The sequence below is a fragment of the Ylistrum balloti genome, unplaced genomic scaffold (genome assembly GCF_031769215.1).
Source record: "Ylistrum balloti isolate Yb309-2 unplaced genomic scaffold, AGI_CSIRO_Ybal_v1 Utg369708, whole genome shotgun sequence".
NCBI classification, from domain to species: domain Eukaryota; kingdom Metazoa; phylum Mollusca; class Bivalvia; order Pectinida; family Pectinidae; genus Ylistrum; species Ylistrum balloti.
Genome location: NW_026781935.1, coordinates 28908 through 51548, shown reverse-complemented (window position 1 = coordinate 51548; position 22641 = coordinate 28908). Strand labels below are relative to the sequence as shown.

At 32.5% G+C, this 22641-nt stretch overlaps 2 protein-coding genes and 1 non-coding gene across 3 annotated transcripts; 2 read left to right on the top strand and 1 right to left on the bottom strand.

Annotated features, from left to right (window-relative positions):
- The first annotated feature begins 9277 nt into the window (after positions 1-9277).
- Positions 9278-9351, top strand: Trnar-ccu (transfer RNA arginine (anticodon CCU)). Its single transcript has one exon. It is a non-coding gene; the product is annotated as a tRNA-Arg (tRNA).
- Positions 9352-9410: 59 nt separating this feature from the next.
- On the top strand, positions 9411-10121 carry LOC132565264 (GTP cyclohydrolase 1 type 2 homolog). The gene is made up of 2 exons (XM_060229901.1): positions 9411-9470; positions 9708-10121. The coding sequence occupies exons 1-2, from the start codon at positions 9411-9413 to the stop codon at positions 10119-10121; spliced, it is 474 nt and encodes a 157-aa protein (XP_060085884.1).
- A 9775-nt stretch (positions 10122-19896) lies between these two features.
- LOC132565263 (phosphoenolpyruvate carboxylase-like) lies at positions 19897-22104 on the bottom strand. The gene has a single exon (XM_060229900.1). The coding sequence runs from the start codon at positions 22102-22104 to the stop codon at positions 19897-19899; it is 2208 nt and encodes a 735-aa protein (XP_060085883.1).
- Positions 22105-22641: the final 537 nt, after the last annotated feature.

The window sequence follows — 22641 nt, the reverse complement described above, 5'->3', positions numbered from 1 at the left end:
CCATACTGGTGGGCGGTTTCAATCATTCTTTTGTCACTCGGACTATCGACATGCCAATTACCTAAACCAGATGAATCAATAAAAAATCGATCGGATAAATTCTTATCTGTAATTTCTTTTTCCATAATAGCTTGCGCAAGAGGAGATCGACAAATATTGCCCAAGCAAACAAAATTAATTTTAATCGTCTTTGATTCGAACACGGCTCACCTTTAAGTTTGTCCATAAGACCTAGATGATAAGGCAATTGCCTCATAGGCTTCATTAGGATAATGCTCTACAAGCTGTTCTTTCACATTTTTTTTATCCCTTTTATTAATACGTTCTAAAAATAAGATGCCATTTAAGTGGTCTAGTTCATGCTGGAAACAAACAGCAAGCATGTCATCAAAAATTTTTTCTTGGATCTTGAAATCCCTATCGAGATATTGAACCAATATTGAATGTTGTCGCCTAATATTTACTTTGACATCGGGTATCGACAGACAACCTTCTTCATTCTCTAGCAAATTTTTTGATGCTTTTTTGATTTTAGGATTGAAAAAAACCATCATACCATTAGTTACTTTAGGAATATCAATAATAAACAATTGCTTTAAAATACCTACTTGAACAGCAGCAAGACCAATTCCCTTGTGAAAATACATCGTCTCAGCCATATTCTCAATTAATATTTCCAATTCTTCTCCTTGATCCTCTTTTTTGATAGACTTGCTTTTTTTTAACAAAACTTTATTACCAAGTTGAAGAATGGGCAAAACCATTTATTTTTTGATCTTAATTTTTATAGTTTTTGAGGGTATACTCTTTGTAATTTTAACTGGCTTCTTTTTGGATTTCTTTGTCTTAACTTTTATAATTTTTTCATTAATATTCTTTTGAATGCTGTTTGGTATTTGCGTTGATTCATTTTGAGAATTATTCTTTAATTTTTTCACTGTCATGCTAGAAGGATTTTTCTTCTTTTCTAACTTGAAATCATTAAAGAGTCTAAGAAGCAACTTCTCAATGCTATGAATATAGTTTTTAAAAGGGAGGTCTAAAGATTTTTTTTGAGGGTGAATACTTTTTTTTAAAAAAACCAAGAGTGACTTTTGGGAGTCCACATCTATCTTTCTAGCTAAGTTCTTTTCTTCTTCCTCTCTAAATTCTTTTTTCAGATCAACAGGAAACTGTTCGATACTAGTTTTATTCGGAAAAACGTTAGAGTAAGCAAGAATTTTTTGTGTTTTTTTTTCAATTAGTACTACTTTTTTAATAGAGGCCAATGAAAGCATAGTGTTAAGAGCTTCCTTGATTTCTTTAGGATTATCACTTAAAAAACGGTGAAGAGAGGAAGTAAGCTTCTGATAAAAATAAATTTTCTTGTTGGGAACCTGTGTAGTTTTTGAATAACTATTTTTGATAGTTGGTGGATTCTTTTTATCAACTTTTTTTGTCGCTTCTTCATTTTTTTCTGCTTCATTTACATTAGAAGAGAATATCCATTCGAATATCTGATGATAATCTTCCTTTAGAAAAGATTGAGAATTATGAAAGTTTTTATAGAAAATATAAGCCAATACTTTTTTATTCTTTTTCAATTTGTAAAAAATCAAGTCTTCAAAGTCAATATCAAAAAAAGTCTTCAACCCCTCCACTACTTTGGTATCATGGAGGGAAGATTGAATTTTATTTAAAAAGGCTTGGTTAATCTTTAAAGGTAGATAATTTTTTTTCTGAGGGAAGTGATAACTTAAATCAATTTTCATTTCCTGATAGTTAATAAGGAGAAAGTAGAAATTTTTTAAAGAAAAAGCCGCGCGAATCTTTTCACAAAGTTGATGAATAGATGTAGCATTACTAAGATAATCTTTTCTTTCCAAATGAAGAAACATTTCAATTGCTTTTTGATAAAGAGTTAGTTTTTCTTGATTTACAAGAATATTTTGAAGACTTAAATGAGTGGTTAGTTTTAAATGATTGACTTGGAAAGTTGATCCATGTTTTTTTATAAATTCTTGAAAAAGAACTTCAATACTTTTTTGACGAAGCGACATCTTAATTCTAAATATTCAACTTCTTAAGAACTTCGATATAATACTCATATTCTTTAGAACAAGCAAATTGCTTGACTTTTTCTTGAGGCAATCCAGCTAACATCTTATCAAGTTGTTGAAAAAGATTTTTCATTTTGGTCTTATCAGAAAAAATATCCTTGTAGACTGTAGGCTTGGAATATGTTTGAATTCGAACTTTAGGTTTAGATGAGCTTACAACCTTTGTATTAGCTTTTTTTGTAACTTTAGATGGAGGTTTTTGAAGCGATTTTTTAGACACCATAAAACTTTCCCTTTTTGGACTAGTTTTTTTCTTAGCAGCTTTTTTCGCAGGATTCAGTTCCAAACCCCAGTTAACTTCTTCATCTAAATGGGAAAGATCTATTCCCTCAACATGTTTCTCAAGATCAGAATCATCATCTAAATGAATGTCTTGGGATTCGTCAAATTTCTCAGTATCTTCAATACCGTCAGTATATTCTTGAATATCTAAATCAGCAATATCCTTAATTTCTTCAGCTGTTAGACCAACATCTTCATCGATACCTAAGTCTTCTCCAAGTGTTTTTTTTTTCTCCATTATTAAACCTCTTTTTAATTATTTTATCATAGGAGCGCTTCTTTTTAAAAAAAAAAGCAGTTGCATCTAATTCTTTTTGTTGATTAGAAATCGTTAAAAGAAGATCTTTCTTATAAAAAAAGCCGTATTCTAACCCCCCCGCTTTTTTCACCAAATCCTTTAAAGATAAGATTCTTTCAGTTTTGATTAATCCTTTACTTTTAAAGGGACCTTGAAGAAAAATCTCTCGATAGGGTTCTTTTTGGGAATAGATTTCCTCACCTAAAAGTTTAATTCTTTCAATGTATTCATTAGGAACAAGATAAAATAAAATAGAAGGAATGGAAAACAAAAAAATAATCTTTAAAAAAAGACTATTTCTTTCTGACATTTGTTTAAAGTAGTCGTGAAACTTTTTCTTTAAGCGAATAAATCGAGACACCCAATTCATTAAGACTAAATATAACATCAAAATAATTTACTATATTTTAAAAGAATTGCGATATAAAAAATTTTTACTTAAATTATTTATCCAAAAATACGACTTCGAAAATTCATCACATTAACACCGATCATAATATCCGTTTTTCACCTGGCTCTTCTTGAATGATTTCTTAAAACCAAACCATCTTAGAAACAAAGTTTGTAAAGTAACACTTTTTAGTGATTTCATTTTATAATTTAAGAATAACTTTTGAGTTGGAGTTTGCATTTCATAAATTGGAATGAGGAAAGTCCGGACTCCTTCAACAAAGGATGCCAGCTAATAACTGGGTTCTAAGAAATTAGAAACGGAAAGTGCAACAGAAAGTAAACAGCCTTAATATTCTTTTTTTAAAGAAAATAGGTAATGGTGAAACGGAGGTGTAAGAGACCCCCACAGTTTTAGTAATAAAATTGGTATTGTAAACCCCATCCGGAGTAAGATTAAATATGCTAATTAGAGTTGTTGACTATATAAAGCTAGGTAGATTGCAGGATTTAATGAGTGATCATTAAACTAGACAAATAAACTCCCTCGACAGAATCCGGCTTACAGCTCAAAAGTTTTTTTTAAAATGGTACAACTTAGTAATGGTAAAAAGAGTGTAGAAGTGGAAGCAAACCACTCTCTTGTTGAAGCTGGGGAGAAAATTGGTGTTCCTTTTAGCTGCACTGAAGGTAATTGTGGAACTTGTTTAGTCGAAATTCAAGAAGGAATGGAGAACCTCACCCCTCTAAATGAACAGGAAGAAATATTCGGATTGCATGACAATGAAAGACTTCTTTGTCAATGTAGAATCCTAAAAGGTCAGGTTATAGTCAAGGTTTAGTTGTTGTTTCATTTTTTACTTTGTTCTTCCCGAATTAGGAGCTCATCCTTTGTATTTTTAAATGGATTTCTTTTTCTGCTACTCCTCTTTAACTGTCAAAAAAGCTACATCATCCTCAATCATAGTGAGATCAGAAAAGCCTATACTCAATATGATTTCCGTTACATTGATTCTTTGAAAAGAGTTGTTGAAAAAGAAAATCGTGACCTTGCAGCAAATGCCTTGGTACAGTTAGGTAACTACTATCGAAATTTGATTAATACAAAAAAATCTCAAGAAGAGGAAATAGCTTTAAGGGATTTGGAAATTTATTTTTTGGAGTTAGCAGAAAAAAGTATTGGGTTCAATCTAAAAAACATTGTTTTTTACAATCTACTTCTATCGCAAAATAATCAAGTAAATGACGCTTATCTGCAAAATTTAAATAACACTCAAAGCAATCCAGAAAACATCATCTTATTATCTAAACTAACGATTCAAAGGTATCAAAAAAAAATGATAAGTAACCCTTCAGATTTCTTGGATACCTGTCTAAATAATTTATCTCACCCCAACTCTTATGTTTTTGAATCTTCTCTTCAATGTATTTTAAACTTAAGTGAGAATACGGAAAAAGAAAAAATCATTCGTAAAATTAAAGAGCTTAATAGGGGGCAATCATTTTACCGTCAAATTTTATTAAATAGACTATAATATGAAAAATATTTTTAAAACGGGTTTTTTAATTCCATTTATTTTCTTTACACTGTCAACGATTGCTATTAATTCTTGCTCTAAATATCGATATGTCTATTTTGATAAAAGCTCCTTTAAACAAGTTAAAGAGATTTACCTTTTAAGCGTTATGATTAATAATGAAAGTGATTCTTATCAGAACAATGTCGTCTATTATTCAAGTTCAGTCATTAATGAAAAATTCATAAATGGAGTTATTAAAAATTTTAATGATAATACTAATAATATTTCACTTAAAATGCTCCCCTCTGATAAACAAACAAGTCTTTTTGAAAACAGTAACGAAAAACTCATTCCCTTAGGAGAAGAGGCCTTAGCGGAATCATTAAACTCTAAATGGATAAAAAACAATCATTCTAAAATCAATGGTTATGCTTATGCTACCATTGAAATTAAAACTTCAATTTGGAATCAAAATGTAGTTGGGTTTTTTAGAATTTATTCATCGCAAGGGAAAGTTATTTGGAGAGAAGAAATCAATCATTTTTCACCTTATATAGAATTCGACAAAGAGTCTCCTTATTTAATTAAAAATAAGGAAATCAATCTTCAACCTGTTGAAAGGAATCATTATCAAGAGATCGAAAAAATTTATGATTTACTCGGACAAAAAGTAGCAGAATCATTGAAAAGTACTTTGGATAAAATCCTTAGTATTTAATTAATATGGCCGTAATATCCATATATTAAATTATTGATCAATAGACAATAATTTAATAAAAATGAAGAAAATAAAAAAACTATTATTAATTTTATTTCTTCTGGTCGTGTTGGGCTTAAAGGCCAATTTTTTGGAGACAATAAAAGTCTATCCATCGTTAATAAAATTTGCTGAATCTCCTGAACTTTTTTTCCAAAGTTTCCAGTACGAACTTGATAACTACAATCCAATTCACGGGAAAAAACACATGCCAGCAGAATGGAGGCAAGTCGTCAATCGAAAAACCGATGACATCTTTAAAAGTTTTTGGGATAAAAGATTTTCCGCTTCTATTAATCTTACCTCCATCGCCCTATCCATAATCAATTACAGTATAAAAGCCACCGCGGTTAGGGAAAGCATTTTCATTCCTGAATTTTATTTAGGTTTTGGCCACTTCTTTTATGTCCCGATGTACGGATCTACAATTAAAGGTGATTACGGACTGCTTTTAAAAGAAGTTAAACTGCAAAATTTTTCAGGCTTTGTCGGTACGGCTAAGTCATTTAAGACCAACTTTAAGTTTTTTTCTGGCTATCGTTTCAGCCATGGAATGCTCACTATAGATTTCCCAGACAGTGTTTTCAATCAGTATCAAGCCACCCTCCAAGAAAAAAAGATTGAACGGAACTGGATGCTTCACGATATTTTCGTTGGAATAACTTTTCTTATTCCTGGAAGTAGTTGGGAAAGCCTATTGAGTGTTAATTTCAACCCTGAGCTATTAAGATTCAGTGCAAAATTTGAATTCCTATATAAATATGTAGGATTAGGAATAACTTTTTTTCCTGATAACATTTTAATTTTTAGACCTTTCGTAAGAGCTTTAATTGATTTTTGATAGATGATGAGAAACTTTTTATTTAAATTCTTTTTAATCTCATCATTTTTTTTCGTAATTTGCTCTTTCACACTTTGGTCTAATACGGTCACAAATGAGTCAACCATCATTCCTACTGATGATATGGAGTTAATTATGAAAGCACCACTTGTTGAACCCTACAAAGAAATTCCTTACGATTTAAGAAAAATCAAACCACAAGGTGCATTGCCGATTTCTACTTATCAGAAAGATTATGTTAGCACAAATGCTGAAAGACTTATTAGGAGAATTGAATCAGCACTAGTCTATGAAAAACAAAATAATATCGAAAACTTTCGCTCTATCTTAATAGACATTATCACTCGAAATAACTTCAATGCTGAAGCTGCTTGGGCAGCAATTCTCTTAGGTGATTTCAAAGAAAAAGCTAATAACTTGAAAGAAGCTTATCATTTTTATATCTATGTAGTTAATGTTCATTTCAATTCAAATTTTGGTCTTGAAGGACTTTTAAAACTAGGCTTAGTTCTTAATGATATGAATTATCAAACGAAATCTGAAGAGATATTAAAAATGGTTTTAAATACGGAAGATGGTGATGAAGAAATTAAAGCAAAAGCAATAAGGCATCTCCAAGATCGATACATTCAACTCACTCGATGGTATATTGAACAAAGAGATGACGAGAAGACCTTAAAGTACTTTAATGAGTATTTATATTATAAATCACGGTAAAGTTTGTGAATATTAATAACAGGGGTCAATTTAATTTCAGTTTTCTATGAAAATCGGTAATCTTTTTGATCACCATTCTAGCAGTACGATAATTAGCTTCAACGGTGTTACTTGCAATATGGGGTGTTAGAATAATATTGTCTAACTTTCTTAAATCGTATTTCTTTGAAAGTCCACAATAGGGTTCATGAATAAAGACATCCAAAGCAGCTCCTTTGATTTTTTTTTTTTCTAAATAATAATACAAAGCATTTTCGTCAATAAGCCGACCCCTTGAAGTGTTAATTAAAACTGCATTTCTCTTGAAAAAACTAAGGCTTTCATTATTAATAATATTTTCATTTTGCGTATTTAAGCTTAAATGGATAGATACAAAATCAGCTTGACTGACCGCATCTTTGAGGTTGTCTGTCACTTTGTCAATATAAAGAAGAGGCTTCATGTTCTTTACAATTTTCTTTTTTGTTTCTTTTTTAACCATACCAATAGTTTTCATTCCAAATCCAAGTTTGGCTTTCTTAGCTAAGTCTTTCCCAGTGTTTCCTAATCCCAATATAGCTAAGGTTTTTCCTTGAATTTCACTTCCAATGATTCGATCCCATTTTTGAGATTTAAGACTACTATCAGATTTTAAAATTTGTCGAGAGAGTAAAATCATTTGAGTAATCACATATTCACTAACTGAAACTATTGAAGTCCCTGGAGTTGCAGCGATGTAATGACCCAGCCGTTTACACAGGTTAACAGGCAAGTTATTAATTCCAACTCCAAACCTCATGATAAGCGTGTTAGGAAGCAAGTTCTCAAAAAATTGATCACTTAGTTTTCTAGAGTCGATAACGACGGCTCTAGCTTGATGTCTTTTTTGGAATTTAATGAATTGATTTTCATCTCTTTTCGGACAAACGATGAAACGGACCTTTGAGTTTGTAAAAACTTCTTTTTCTCTTTCAAATAAATGAGAGAAAATAATAGCTTTCAATTTTAAGATTTTTCTATGTTCTTCACGGAATACCGATCTAATTGATGAACTGCTAAAATAACAAGTATTCCAAGAATGAAGAAAAATACAGATGAGATCAAGTAGGGATTTTTGCCAAGAATTAATTCATAATAAAATGGCGAAACGGCATGCGATGTCGAAGTTACAGGTTCCGTGATTTGCCAAGGCCATATTTTTTTAATCGAGCCAATGAGGAATCCAGCAATAAAGATAATAAAGTACTCTTTATTCTTTTTGAATACCCAATTAATGATTCTAGGAAGAATAACGACAACTGCAAAGCCTCCAAAAGAAAAAGGGATCAAGACACTTAGATTTAAAGATTTAATGGCGTTGATCATAAATTCGTATTTTCCAATAATTACTAACATAAAACTCCCTGAAATTCCAGGCAAAAGCATGGTCGATATGGATATCATGCCAGTAATGAAAATCATCCAAGTTGTCTCAGGAGTTTGTTGAGGAGTAAGACTAACCATGAGATAGCCAGATAAAAGACCTAACAAAACTAAAATGGCTTTCTTTGCCTGACGAATTGTCGTGTAATCGGGAAGTTGAATCGAAGAAGAGAGAATTAATCCAAAGAAAAACGACCAAAATTGAATTGGATAGTTTTCTAAAAGTGAAGAAATGAAATGGGAAAGAGTAAAGATACAGGAGAAAAGACCAATTAAAAGTGGTGCAATGAAAAAAAGATTGATATGGTCAAATAGTTTCTTTAATTGAAATGAAAGAAGCAATTGAATGCTTATAGGACTAATAATGTTCTTGATACTTGTGATAAAACGGTGGTAGACTTTGAGAATAAGGGCAATAGTTGATCCAGAAATTCCAGGAATCAAATCGGCAATTCCCATAGTGAAACCTTTGATAAATATAATTAAAATTTCCTTGATAGAAACTGACTTAGAAAGGTTGATCTTGGTAGCAGAATTGGGGTTAGTAGAAGAGTTTTTAGTATTCAATAATTATTGATTGGTATTGGATACGGGAGGTGTTTCATCTGGAAGAAGTGAGTCAAGACTTTCTTCTGTAACCTCTTCAGGTGAAGAGATTTCCTCAAAATCCTTTAAAATAGATTTATTTCCACTACTAATGATAGATAGAAAGAGAGCACTAGTTAGAAATAAAACAGAAAAAAAAGTGGCGACCTTAGCCATGAAAGACATTCTTGAAGTACCCAGGATAGTATTACTGTAACCTCCAATGACTCCCATTCCTCCTTTTTCAGACTGCTGAAGAAGGAATACAATAATTGCTATCACACAAATAATAATATAAATAATAACAGATAAAGTCATGGCTTTTATTATATCATGAAAGAACCGCCCATTTCAAATTTATTTTCATTATGTTAAAATTGATAAAATGGGGTTGTAGCTCAGCTGGATAGAGCACTGGTTTCCTAAACCGGGGGTCGGAGGTTCGAATCCTCTCAATCCTATTTTCTGATAACCATCCATGATTGAATTAAACAAACTAGCTCGTTATTTAGAAAATGAGATGGATATGTCAATTCCAGATTTAGCGATCAATGGGGTTCAAGTAGAAAATAATGGAAAAGTAAGTAAGATCATCACCGCCACCGATTTTTCCATGCAATTACTCGAAAAAACGATTACATTAAAAGGTGACTTGATTATCGCTCATCATGGAATTTATTGGGGGAAACTATTTCCAATTACTCGTCGCTACTATTCATTGATCAAGGGATTATTAGAAAATAATATAGCATTGATGGCTTATCATTTGCCTTTAGACATTAATTTGAAATTTGGTAATAATATTCTCCTCCTTAAGGCATTAGGATTTAATCATGATGAAACTTTTGGAGATTATAAAGGAACACCTATCATCTTTTCGGGAACGACTCAAGAATCAATTTCATTAAAAGAATTAGTTGATCAATTAACAAAAAAGATTGGTGAACCACTTCATGTCACCTCAATTTCGCAAAGGCGAATAAAAAAAATCGGAGTTTGTACTGGTGGAGGACTTTTCGGTATCGAAGAAGCAAAAAAGCGCAACTGTGATGCCTATATTACTGGAGATGCATCCCATACAACCTACCATTTGGCGATGGAGTTGGATATTCATCTCATATCAGGAGGTCATTACAACACAGAAGTGCTCGGTATCAAAGCATTAGGAGAAAAAATTTCTAAGGAGCTTTCTATCCCTACTACTTTCATTGACCTTCCTACTGGCCTTTAAGTAATTTCTCATAAAAGATAATTAATAATTGTTATTAGATTTACTTAGTAGTTCACTTGTGATTAGTCAGTGATGATGTAGAAATTCCCATTACTGATAGTGCTGATCTGATCAGAATTATTTTTGATAAGATTTCCATAAAATTTTTGAATGTAGACTCGACCGCGGACATGATCCACGTCTAAAGCACGAACCAAGAGACTCTCTTTCGGAAAAGTTTTCCCTTCCAATCCTCTATAGTAACGAACAAAGGCAGTTCCAGTTTTGGAATGGAAAGCTGGACTAAGCACCGTCTCATTTTGATCATTCAGTACATTGACAAAAAGTGTTGGACTAAAATGAAATCCTCGTGTGTCAATCACTAAACTCAAAATTTTATTCTTGGAGAATGTCTCTAAATTTGGAGTTTTTTTAAAATTAAAACTATTCTTTAGTAAAATTTCATAAATAGTTCGATTTGAAGAGAATGAAAGATCGAGCAAAGGTAACTTCTTTTGTATTAAGATCGATGAAGTAGAAGGATAAGTGACTTTCTCTAAATCCATTTGACTAAATTTTTCTTTAAAGAAAGGAGAGTAATTTTGATTGTTGATTAAAAAGTCTTTTATAGAATACTTGGAGTTGATCGGTAGTTGCAGGAAGAGTTGATAGCTATTTTTTTCAACAAAGTTTTCTGCTTGTTGTTGTAATTCAACAAAGCTCAAGTTCTGTTGATATTTTTGAATAGGTTTTTTTGAGGAAAGAGTAACTTGAGAATGCAAAGTAAGTTCACTCCAATCAAAATAACCTGATGGAGTAGCGGTAACTTTTCTACTGGGATTATCTTTCTTAATGGAGTCATGCACAATCGGAGAGATCTCATAACGGTTATTTTTCTTATTAAAATATCGAAATACTGCATAAACGGTAATGATCTCTTTATTTAAATCCAGTATCCACGGTTGCTCTTCTTTATATTCCAACCATCGATAATTCTCAAATTTAGGATCGTTACTGATTTTCATTTGAACTGCACCTTTGGCTTTAATGGATAACTGAGATTGTTTTTTCAATTTTCCAGTTGATGTAAGTTGTAAGATGATTTTCACAGTCGGTTGTTCAATACTTTGCCAAGTTCTATAACCGACCAAACTCCTAGGGATAGGAATGAAACCAATAGCTTGGTTGATGGAATTAGCAAAAAGACTTCCTGTCATTAAAAGAAGCAAAAAACCAATGATAAATGAAAAAACAGGTCGTCTGAATTGGGGTTTAGTGGTTTTAAAAAAGTTGAAGCAAGTTAAACGAAGAAAGTCCAATGCTGGGTTAATGCACTATTTAATCAGCATGATTTTTTGACCGCTTTTGACCGTTTCACCATCTTTCACTAAAATTGTAACCACCTTACCTGAATAAGGGGATTCTATTTCATTCATGACCTTCATCGCTTCAACAATGCAAAGTTTATCTCCCTTTTTTATCTTGTCACCTTCTTTAACAAAATTTTCTTTATCGGGAGACGGTGATGCATAAAAAGTCCCTGATATAGGAGTGAGTACTGCCTGAGCATCCAAGATGTCGGTCTCTTCTTTTTTTATAGGCTCATCCTTTCTTACAGGTTTGATCTGTTCTGTTGTTGAAGATGATTGTAAAGTTAGTTGATTAGGTGTAGAAGCAGCTTTTAAGGTAATTTCCATTCCATCTTCATTTAAATGAAATTCTTCAAGATTGTTTTTATCAAAAAAATGACACAATGCCTTAAAATCGGTTTCTTTGAGGTTCCTGGTGATGTTGTAATCTGTTTTACTCATTGGTATTTCCTCTTTTTTTTATTAAAATACTTTTCCAAATGCTTTAAAAATGCTTCAATAGATCATTTTTAATAAAATTAAACCCTTGAGAAGATTTTACAATTTGTTTAATTTTTTTTAGCTTATGTTTGCTCTTGTGTTCAACAAAACTAAGTGCCTTCCCCAAATAATCTGCACGACCTGTTCTTCCAATACGGTGAATATAATCTTCCGAATCATAAGGCAGTTCATAGTTAATCACCAAGTCGATATTTGGAATATCCACACCCCGTGCTAGAACATCCGTAGAAAGAAGGTGATTGATTTTGTCATTTCGAAAATCATTTAAAACCGCATTCCTTTCTTCCTGACTTTTTTTAGAATGGAGGCAGTCCGTTGCTCTGAATCTATCTTTTTTAAGTTTCTTAAAAACTGATATAGTCTCATCAATCGAATTAAAGAAAATAAGTACTTTAGAGTTGAACTTTTTTTTAAGCAAGAGCTTGAGTGTATTATATTTATCTTTGTTTTCAATAGAGAAGAAAAGATGATCAATACTTTCCTTCGTTTTCATGGTTTCACCGATCTTAATGACTTCGTAGTCCTTGACATAATTCTTGGCAATTTTTTCAGTAGGCTCGTCAAAAGTCGCAGTAAACATGAGAGATTGGATGTTTTTGGGGAACGCTTTAAACAAAATAGAAATGTCTTTTTCAAAACCCATGTCCAACATCCTATCTACTTCATCCATCACAACTAATGAAGTGTAATCTATCCAAATGAGTCCCTGAGATAAAACATCGACCATTCTTCCTGGAGTAGCGATTAAAATTTCTGGATAACTTCTGAGAATTTGTTTTTGGACCAGCATATCCATTCCTCCAATGGCAAGTCCAATATTGAAATTACATAGTTTACTGAATTGTTTAATAACTGACTCAATTTGAATAGCTATCTCACGTGTGGGAGAGAGAATAACAACTTGGGAGATTTCCTTTTTAATCCATTTCTCAATAATAGGAATAGTGAAAGCCAATGTCTTGCCCGAGCCAGTTTGTGAAGAACAGATGACATTCTTGCCTTCCAAAATAGAAGGAATGGTCTTTTCTTGAACTTCAGAGGGATGGATGAAGTTCAATTCCGTTAAAGATTGGATTAAGGCTGGAGAGAAGCCGAATTCTTCAAAAGAGAGATCAGGGTTAAATAAAGAGGTATTAGCTTGCCCTGTGTGAGAAATGGAAGAAGGGGTCACTGAACTTAGTTGAGGTTTTTTAGGAAAACTCTTAGATCGATTAAACCTGTGCATCCTCGAATTTTTTTCAGAAAAACCATTGCCATCTCTAGAGCTGTTGGAGTTAGAAATTTTCTTTTTTCTAAGATTTTTCTTGTGATTTATTCGAATTCCAGAAGAAGATGATGAAGAGTGGAAAATATCAGTAAGCCGATCGTTAATGGATTGCTTGAATTTTTTGATTTCTTCCTGTTTTTTCTCATCAACCAAGTGTTTCTTTTTAAACTCTTTAGAAAGAAAGGATCTGGTTTGTGGAAGGAGAATTTTTTTTAAAAACTTAAACATTTGATCATCTTAATGCAATAAAATTAATATTTCTCATTTGAGTTTTATTTTCTCTGTAAGAATAATAGTCGTTATGACAAACGGTACATATTGGGTTTATCCAAATATTGTCTTTATTTATTTTATTATTAGTTAGGACTTTTTTTGCTATTTTTTTTAAGTCAGCTAAAAACTTGCCTTTTCCGCAAGGTTTAAAAAAATCATCTTTTTCTGACTCATTAAAGAGTTGATTAGCTAAAAATTGTTCCAAAAGCTCTTCTCCGACTTCGTAGCAATTTTGACAAACGGATGGTCCAATTAAAAAAAAAAGATCTTTTATTTCCACTTTGGAGTCTTTTTTCACTATATTCAAGGTTTTTTTTATAATTCCGGAAACTAATGACCGCCAACCACAATGGAGTGCACCAATTAGCGAAATTTCACCCTTTGAGGTATTATTTCTTTTACTATAAAATAAAATGGGTACGCAATCTGCAGTTCTGATTTGGATGACGCTATTCTGCAAATAACTAATACTTCCATCATATTCTCTTTCTTGATTAAGTTTTTTTAAATCTTCCTGATTTTTTATGATACAAATATCGTTTCCGTGAACTTGTTTGAAACTAATAATCCTAAAGCTCTTAAAAAGAGGATGATCCAAGCCATCAAAACGGGAAAAGAAACCACAAACAACCTTGGGATGGGGAGTCATAACAGTGGAACTGGGATGAAAGTTATTTTTTAAGTCTTCTAAATTTTCCATTAGTATTCATTTGTAATTAGTATATTCGAATATTTTTAAAAACTTTTAATCAAAACAAAACTGCTTTTTCCCTGCTCAATGACGACTTCTTTAGAATGATTGCTTAAATAATTGACATTTTGGGGAGCAAAAATATTAAGAGAGTACTTTCCAGGACTAAGCCATATTCTTTTGATTTGTAAATTATCATAAGTTAGATTCCATGCACGAAGGTCCGGTCCCAGAGTTGATGCGACAACTCCCCCCCCGACAGCACTGATTAATAATCCTAAAAAATCTCCTAAATCACTATCCTTTTGACTGGACTTAACAAGTGTCTTCGTTGCATATACGGAGAGCACCTTTACAACAATGCTAAGAACATTTTTACTAACATAATCTGAATAATGATCATTGTAATTTTGTATAGCCGTAGTAGTGTAATTATCCATACTAACAGAGCTGAATTGAATATTTGAGATAGACAACATGGGTGACATGACAACATTTTTTTGTTTTCTTGGGGAATAGATAGGAATGGGATTTTCACCTTCGGCTATCATTCCCAATAACACTGCTTCATCAACACCGCTATATCCTTCAGTTCTAATCGCTGTATTGATGGTTCCTTTCAAGAAAACTTGGAAAATTTCGTCCTCCCCTATCTTGCCACGAGATACTTTAATTGGAGCAAGTCCCGATTCATGGATGACAACAAGGCTACCTAGATCTTCGTTAAAATCTATTTTTTGAAAATTACTATTTAGCATTCCATAGGAAGGGAGGTCAGACCATTCTTCGAAAGTTTTTATATCTTCTTGATCTTGCTCTAATTTTGCAATAACAAATAACCCTTCCTTGGCAATATCAGTGAACCTCTGTGACAATAGCATATTGTTGTATTGCACACGAGCGTCGTTGTAATCTCCCATTCTTTCAGCTAAGATAGCCCCTAAGTATCGAGCTGCCTGGTTTTGCTTATAATCCTTATCCAAATCCCGGATGTCCTTCAACTCTTGATTAAGAAGACGGAAAAACCTTCTTGCACTTTCAAAATCATTTTGCAAAATGTAATTCAATGCAATATAAAGCTTAATTTTTACTCTCTCAAAACTCTCTCCCTTATAACTATTCTTGCTTTCATTAATGAAGAATGAGAGAAGTTCTTTTGAAAAACTTTTAGTGATTTTGTCTGCTATTTCATTAGCTTCTTCAAAAACTAGGTTGCTTTTCTCCCATTCTCCCATTGTGTGTAAGATGCTCCCTGCTTCCATTAAATATAGTAATTTATCTTTATCTTGAGATTTGAGAGTGCGTGGTCGAATCGCATCCAATGCTTGAGCGAATTGCCGATTAACAAAATAGTCATCAACAGCAATGATGTGTTCACTTTTAGTGTATCTTTTAAAACAATTCGTAAGAGTTAGGAGTAAAAGTAAAAATATAAAGTGTTTTGTAATTTTGGGATTATTTCTCAAGGTCTTTATAGAAGTATATTGATTTTTTTTTTAGAAAAAGTGCCTTAAAATTATAAAATAAATCGGTTTTTCTCATGACGATTTTTTGATAAGTTTTGTCATGACTTTGATATAAATTCAAAGTTTGAATAGTTGTTTTGATATTAAATTTTTTTATTTTTAATCTCAAACAACCGAAAATAATATAAGTTAGAACTAAAAATATAAAATTGATATCTTTTAAGTCACATTATGGTAAATTTATTGCCTCACAAGGTAATCATTATAAGAATAAGAAAAAAACCTTTAAAAAAAATAAATATAAGAAAAATAAACGATTTAATTCTTTAAAGTCGAAAGTTAGTTTTTTAACTAAATTTTGGTCTTCAGTCAAAAAAATTAAAAAATCACTCTCTTTTTCTTTCAAAATTTCTCCTAAAATTAATTTTAGGAAAAGAAACGAATCTCCTCCTGCTGATTATAACTACCTATCCAACGAGAATCAACCAATCATTGAAGAAAAACATCAAGATAAACTGATTGAATCAGGTCCTAGAAAGTGGATGAAATATTACTTCATTTTTTTTGTTTTGATTTTACTTTTCCCTTTCTTTTATTTAGATGCTGAACATGAAAAGAGTTTTTTCCTTAATTGGATTGAATCAAATTTGCAAGCTGAAGAAAATTCGTCAGCAATTGAAAGTGACCAAACTTTAAAATCTCTAAATAAGTCCTTGAATGAATACCCAGAAGTTGTCGTTTTAGACAAGCCACTTGGTAATCTAAGATATACCAAGATCCATCCAGAATTCACTCTTAAAGGAGACTTTAAAAAGATTATAGACAAACAAAAGCAATTACCATCTAAATATGAGCAAATTATTAACTTAGAATCCACCAATGAAATCATTTCAGAAGATTCCATCGGCGATTGGATGGATCAAAATAATCAACTACTGCCAAGTGACAATAGCTTTGAGAATCCTTTTAACCGACCTAAAAAAGAAGACATCTTGAAAAAAATTTTTGAGTACAATAAACATCGAATGAAGAAGGGGGAATCTCTTTGGAGTATTTCAAAGAAATACCAGGTGAGTATCGATAGCATTATTTCTTTGAACCAAATCACCAATCCAGAATCACTCCCGAATGGTAAGAATTTGTTAATTCCTGAATGGTCAGGTATTTTTTATCGAGTTAAGAAAAAGGACTCCCTCTATGATATTTCCAAAGAATTCAATATTCCCATTGCCAAAATTGAGGAATACAATAAAATTGATAATTACATCAAGGTAGGTCAAACCATTTTTCTCCATGGGGCCAGCTATACAGAAAATCAAAAGGACAATATTTTTGGAAGGATTTTTAGTAGCCCAGTTAGTGGAGTACTTTCTTCCAAATACGGATTTCGGATCCACCCCATTAAAGCTGGACGCTTTTTCCACACAGGTATTGATATTGCCAAGAACAATAATGAAAAAGTTAAAGCAGCAGCCGACGGTGTGGTCGTTTTAGCTAGGAAAAACGGTGGATATGGTAAATTCATTGTGATCAAGCACCGTAACGGATATCAAACCACCTATGCCCACTTAAATGCTATTTGGGTGAAGAAAAACCAAAAAGTGAAGAAAGGACAATTTATCGGGAGAGTCGGCAACACTGGTCTTTCAACAGGGCCACACCTACATTTTGAAGTCAAACACAAGGGGAAATTTGTGAACCCCCTTCGTTTCATCAAAATCTAATTTTATTCCTCTAAAGAATAACAAGCGATGCTTGTTCCTATCAATGGTGCATTATCCACCTCAAAGATCTCTACCTCAAACCCATACTTTTTAGAAAAAGTACTAAGATGCTGATTAAAAATTTTTTTTAGTCCAGGCATTTTAGAAATCATGCTTCCATCTAAAAGCAAAAAGAATTTTCTATTGGATTTTTTTAAAGGTAGCCCTAAGGATTGAAGAATGAATGCCGTAGTAAGTAAGCTAGTTAAAAAGGAAGCTCTCTCTAATAATTTCTTAGCGATTGCTATTAAAATTTGGAAATCCCTACCATTCAATTTTAATTTCTTTTTTTGATCATGGAGTTCGTAGAAGAAAAACACTTCATTTAGGCGAAAACTTTTAGTATCTTGAGAAAGAAGTTTTGAAACATCCTCCGATTTATATTCATTACATTGCTGGATGATTTGACTTAAATCATCGTTAAAACCTTCACTAGCAAGAAACATTTTATCAAAACTTTTCAAGGTTTTTAAAAATAGAATTCCGAAATAATAGCCAGAAATTTTTTTTTCTGCCAATCCTGAACCCGGATATTGTGAATGCCTGTCAATCTCTATATCGATGAAGGTCATCGGGAAACCATCAAAGTTGCCACATTCAGTATTCACAATATAGGATTGCTTAAAAAAAAAAATTTTCTTCATAAGCAATATTAAACCCTGTCCCCCAAACTAAACCGAGGAATCCCACATCTTCACTTGCTTCCTTTTTTAAGATTTTCTTTGCATAATAACAGGCTAACAAGACAGCCGTGGTGTCGTTGAGGATGATCACATCTTGAACATGGTTAACACCTCTTTTTCTTAATGCTTCTAAGAGATTTTTTTTTAGGGGCTTCCCGACTAAATCTTCAATAGCAATTTCTTTGGATAAAAAATTAACGATGCCTTCACCGGTTTCAAGCACGTTCGTTGAATAAGAAAAACAAAATTGAATAATAGTAAAGTCCTTGATGAGAGGAAGGAGGTAGTCTGCAATGGCATTAAAAAAAGTATCCTTGTCAATAGGACCAAGTGATCCTGGCATAGGATAGTTTTTAAAATATTTTATTTCAGGATTGCCTTGACAAGGGTCAATGACGACAACCCGTAGATTTGTGCCCCCTGCATCAATGACTAATTTCGGTTGGTCGTCAATCATGAGGGCATCTTCCTGAGTCGAGATAAAGGTATTAATCATTTCCAATGAAGAGGATTCACGCTGGAGACTTGCTTGGCATTGAGATTGAATTTGCTGAATGATTTTTTTATGATCCAATTGATCAACATTTAATTCTTTTTTACGAAAGAATTCATCAACAAGTTCTATGATTAAAGGCGTTTCCAATTGCTTATTAAATTGATTATTATTGATTATTATATTGTATAATGAACAACTTATTGACGAGCTACCATTTTTCAAATCTTATAGTCAGAGAGTCAATCAACGAGTAGCCAAGAAAAGATAAGAACAGTTAAATCATGATCACACCCTCCCCTACTTGTTTTCTTGATTTTCCTTGATTCGATGACGATGATTAAAAGCAGTGCATGAAAATCAAGCAAATTAACAAGATTTTTGAAAAGATAGATCACCATCTATTAGAATTTAATGACTACCTTTTTTATATCAAAAGCTTTTCACCTCATACCGTCCAAGGATATGTGAAAGACATAAATAAATATTTAGCCTTTTGTGGAAAAAACCAATACCATGAATGGAAGGAAAGGACAACCTTGAGATTATTTTTAAAAGACTGTTTTGAAAAAAAATACTCCAATGCTACTATCTATCGATATCGCTGTTCACTTTCAGTTTTTTTTGATTTCTTAGTGAAGCAAGAAGTCATCAATCATTCTCCAGCTAAACAATTGGGAAAATTCAAAAAAACCCAAACTATTCCCGAATGGGTTTCCGAAAAAAAAATTAAGAAAATGATTAATAAATTTAAGGAATACCCCGAAGAAAATTACTTGAGTATTCGAGATCGATTAGTTTTTATTTTCCTCTATGGTTTAGGGCTAAGAATTTCAGAATTGGCTCAAATAAAAATTAATAATATTGATTTAAAAAAGAAGGTAGTTCTTATTTTAGCTAAGGGAGGACATTATCATTTAGTTCCTCTCTCTCCCATATTGATTAATGAACTTTCTTCTTATAAAATAATAAGAAAGAATTTTATTAAAAATTGTAAAAAAGAGGATCATGGAATGCTTCTTTGCAATCATTTAGGTGATCCACTAACAGTAAGGGGGATTCGCTATTCTTTTCAAGAAAGATTAAAGAACAACCACCAAGAGGTCACTCACCCCCACGCTTTAAGGCATTCCATGGCAACACATCTTTTAAAAAATGGGGCAGGAATTAAACAAGTACAGAAGGCTCTTCGTCACCGATCTATCGCCTCCACTCAAGTTTATACCCACCTTTCACCCGAGTTATTGAAAAAACGTTATACCCAGTACCACCCTCTTTCAAAATAGCAATCAGGCTGAGTTCCGCCCAGCATTAATGATGCCTGGCATGGATCGAATAATAATTTTTTCGTAATTGTTGATTTCTTTTTCACTTAGTTTGATTTCCCCTCTCCTACATTCAAGCAGCTTGATAAGAGCATATTGCTGAATGATGACCAATGGAGAAACAATTTTTTCTCTAAAGACGATAGAATGTTCATTCATACTGTTTGATGTAAATAATGTTTTCTTGCCTATCATCCAAGCTATCATTTTGTTCGCTAGCTTGGTTTCTCTTTCAATTTTTTTCCAGATACTGTGAAACTTCTTGTCCTCTTTAAGATGGATAGTATAGGCTAAATTAGTTTTAAGAAGAGCTTGCATGGAGTTACCCATCAAGGTTCTAAAGAATGAAGATTGCTTGTAGAGATTGATGATGTCCTTTCCTTTTCCTTTTTCGATCATCTTCTCAATGGCTATCCCCACTCCATAGTAAGCAGGAATGTTTTGTTTGACTTGATTCCATGAACTAACAAAAGGAATAGCCCTTAAATTATTAAGCGTCAATCGAGCTTCTTTATTCCGTTTAACAGGCCTACTTCCAATATTCGCTTGTCCATAAAAGTTAAGTGGGGTGGCTTCACTTAAATAGTTGCTAAACTGAGGATGTTTTTTTAATTCATCGTAAGCCTCAAAACTATACCGTGCCATTTCGGTAAGCAAGGTGCGATTTTTTTTGTTGAGGTTATTTTGTTCATGACCAAAGAGTTTTTCTTCCAATCCTGCAATTAAAAGTTGTTCAATATTATAACAAAAGGACTTGCTTGTACCATACTTGGAACTGATGGTCTGTCCTTGCACGGTGAGTTGAATTTCATAATTTTCTATTTTCTTACCAAGTGAAGAATAAAATTTATTAGTCTCACCTCCTCCTCGAGCTGGAGGACCACCTCGTCCATCAAAAAAAACTACCTTGATTTTATGCTTCCTTGATACTCGTGTAATTTTTTCTTTAGCATTGAAAATACTCCAGTTAGCACCAATGTATCCTCCATCCTTAGTACCATCAGAAAACCCAAGCATGACCACTTGGTTGTTTTGGTGAGTTTTAAGATGTTTCATGTAGGTGGGGACTTGATAGAGTTTATCCATGGTAGTATCTACATTGTCCAAATCCTGCATGGTTTCAAAAAGCGGAATGATGTTGAATGGTAATTTCTCTTGAACATTTCCAAGCTCAAGTAAAAAGTAAACTTCCAAAACATTGACAACTGATTGGGAATTGCTAATGATATAGCGGCGGAGCCCTTCAACTCCGTTTTCCTTTTGAATTTGATAACTTACCTCTACAGTTTTAAGCGTTTCTCGGGTGAGTTCTTCAAAACCTTCGTGTTTAATTAGTTGAGTTAATAGATTGGTATGTTGCTTTTTTATTTTTTGGACTTGCACAAGAAATTTAATCTTCTGTTTCTCATTAAGCTCCGAATAATTTTTCTTCTCTAAGAATAAATAAATCTCCTCAATCGTTTTAGTGTAAACACTGCTATTCTGCCTAATATCCAATGTAGAAAAATAAAATTCAAAGCAATTAACCTTTTTGATAAAACGATCAAACTTGTCGAGAAAAATACCCTCATGTTTTTTTTCAATAATTTCTCTGATAAAAGACAGATGCTGTCTAAAATCTTCAAAACTGTCATATCGGTCTTCATCGTTATTTCCATTTTTAAATAAAGTTTTTTTCAGCCTATTGGTGGCCAACTTGATTTCATCATGGACTCCAGTGAAAGTAAGGGTTTTTCGTAGCCTTTTAAGATCCTTTACATAACATTGGATAATTGATTTTTTTAATAATCGAGCTACTTCTAATGAAATATCCGATGTAACGAAAGGATTACCGTCGCGATCACCACCTGGCCAAAACCCCACTTTGATAAAATTTTCCAAGGGCTGCATGGAGTAGTCTTGACTTAGAATAAAATGAATTTGTTTCTCCAGCTTCTCAACAATCTTAGGAATATTGTGATAGAATACTCGCTTAAGGTAGACTAGAATGGTTTTAGCTTCTTCAATGGGGGTGAGTCTTTGGCGATTATAAAAACTAGTTTTGCCAAGCTGTTTTAAAAGTGTGCGAATATGCGAAGAGTCTTTCTTAGTAAAGGCCACATTAAGACGGTGGAGAATATCCAATACATGAGTTGAGTAAAACTGAGTGGGATGGGCAGTAAGCACCACCATTACCTTGAAATTTCTAATTTTTCTTTCTAACTCCTTCGATTTCCAATTTGCATTAACTAAATTTAAAAAATAGTTTAAGGTACCCTTACCCTTAGTATCATGAATGTCATCAAATGCCACATCTTCTAAAGAATCAAAAATAGTGACTTGTCGCTCAATGAATTGAATAAATTTAAATAAGGTATCCGTCCTCTTGAAAGAAAAGGAAGAAAAGTCTTTTATTTGATTGAGAAAAAAGTTATCAACGATCGTCTTGGCATTTTCTTTATTTTCAATTCCTTTCTCGCAAGATTGTGAAAAAAGAGAAAGCAAAACACCAAATTTTTCAACATCACTGAAAGGTAAAGTTAGAAGAACATTTTTATAGATTTCGTAGTTTAAAACGACCTTTTCGTAAAAAAAATCTTTTAATTTCAACTAATAACCCTAAAAGAATGTTTTATCTAAATTTCTTGATTTTAAATAATTTTGCTAAAAACCATGCCACTGGAACGCAAAATACTGATAGCAAAGCTCCCATTTTAGCCGAACTTTGCA

Bases quoted from the DNA above. Each gene is read 5' to 3' on its own strand.
- LOC132565264 (XM_060229901.1), top strand. From the start codon at position 9,411: ATGGATATGTCAATTCCAGATTTAGCGATCAATGGGGTTCAAGTAGAA. The intron at 9,471-9,707 runs GTAAGTAAGATC...CTCCTCCTTAAG, and splicing joins AAGTAGAAAATAATGGAAAA to GCATTAGGATTTAATCATGA.
- LOC132565263 (XM_060229900.1), bottom strand. From the start codon at position 22,104: ATGGTGGTGCTTACTGCCCATCCCACTCAGTTTTACTCAACTCATGTA.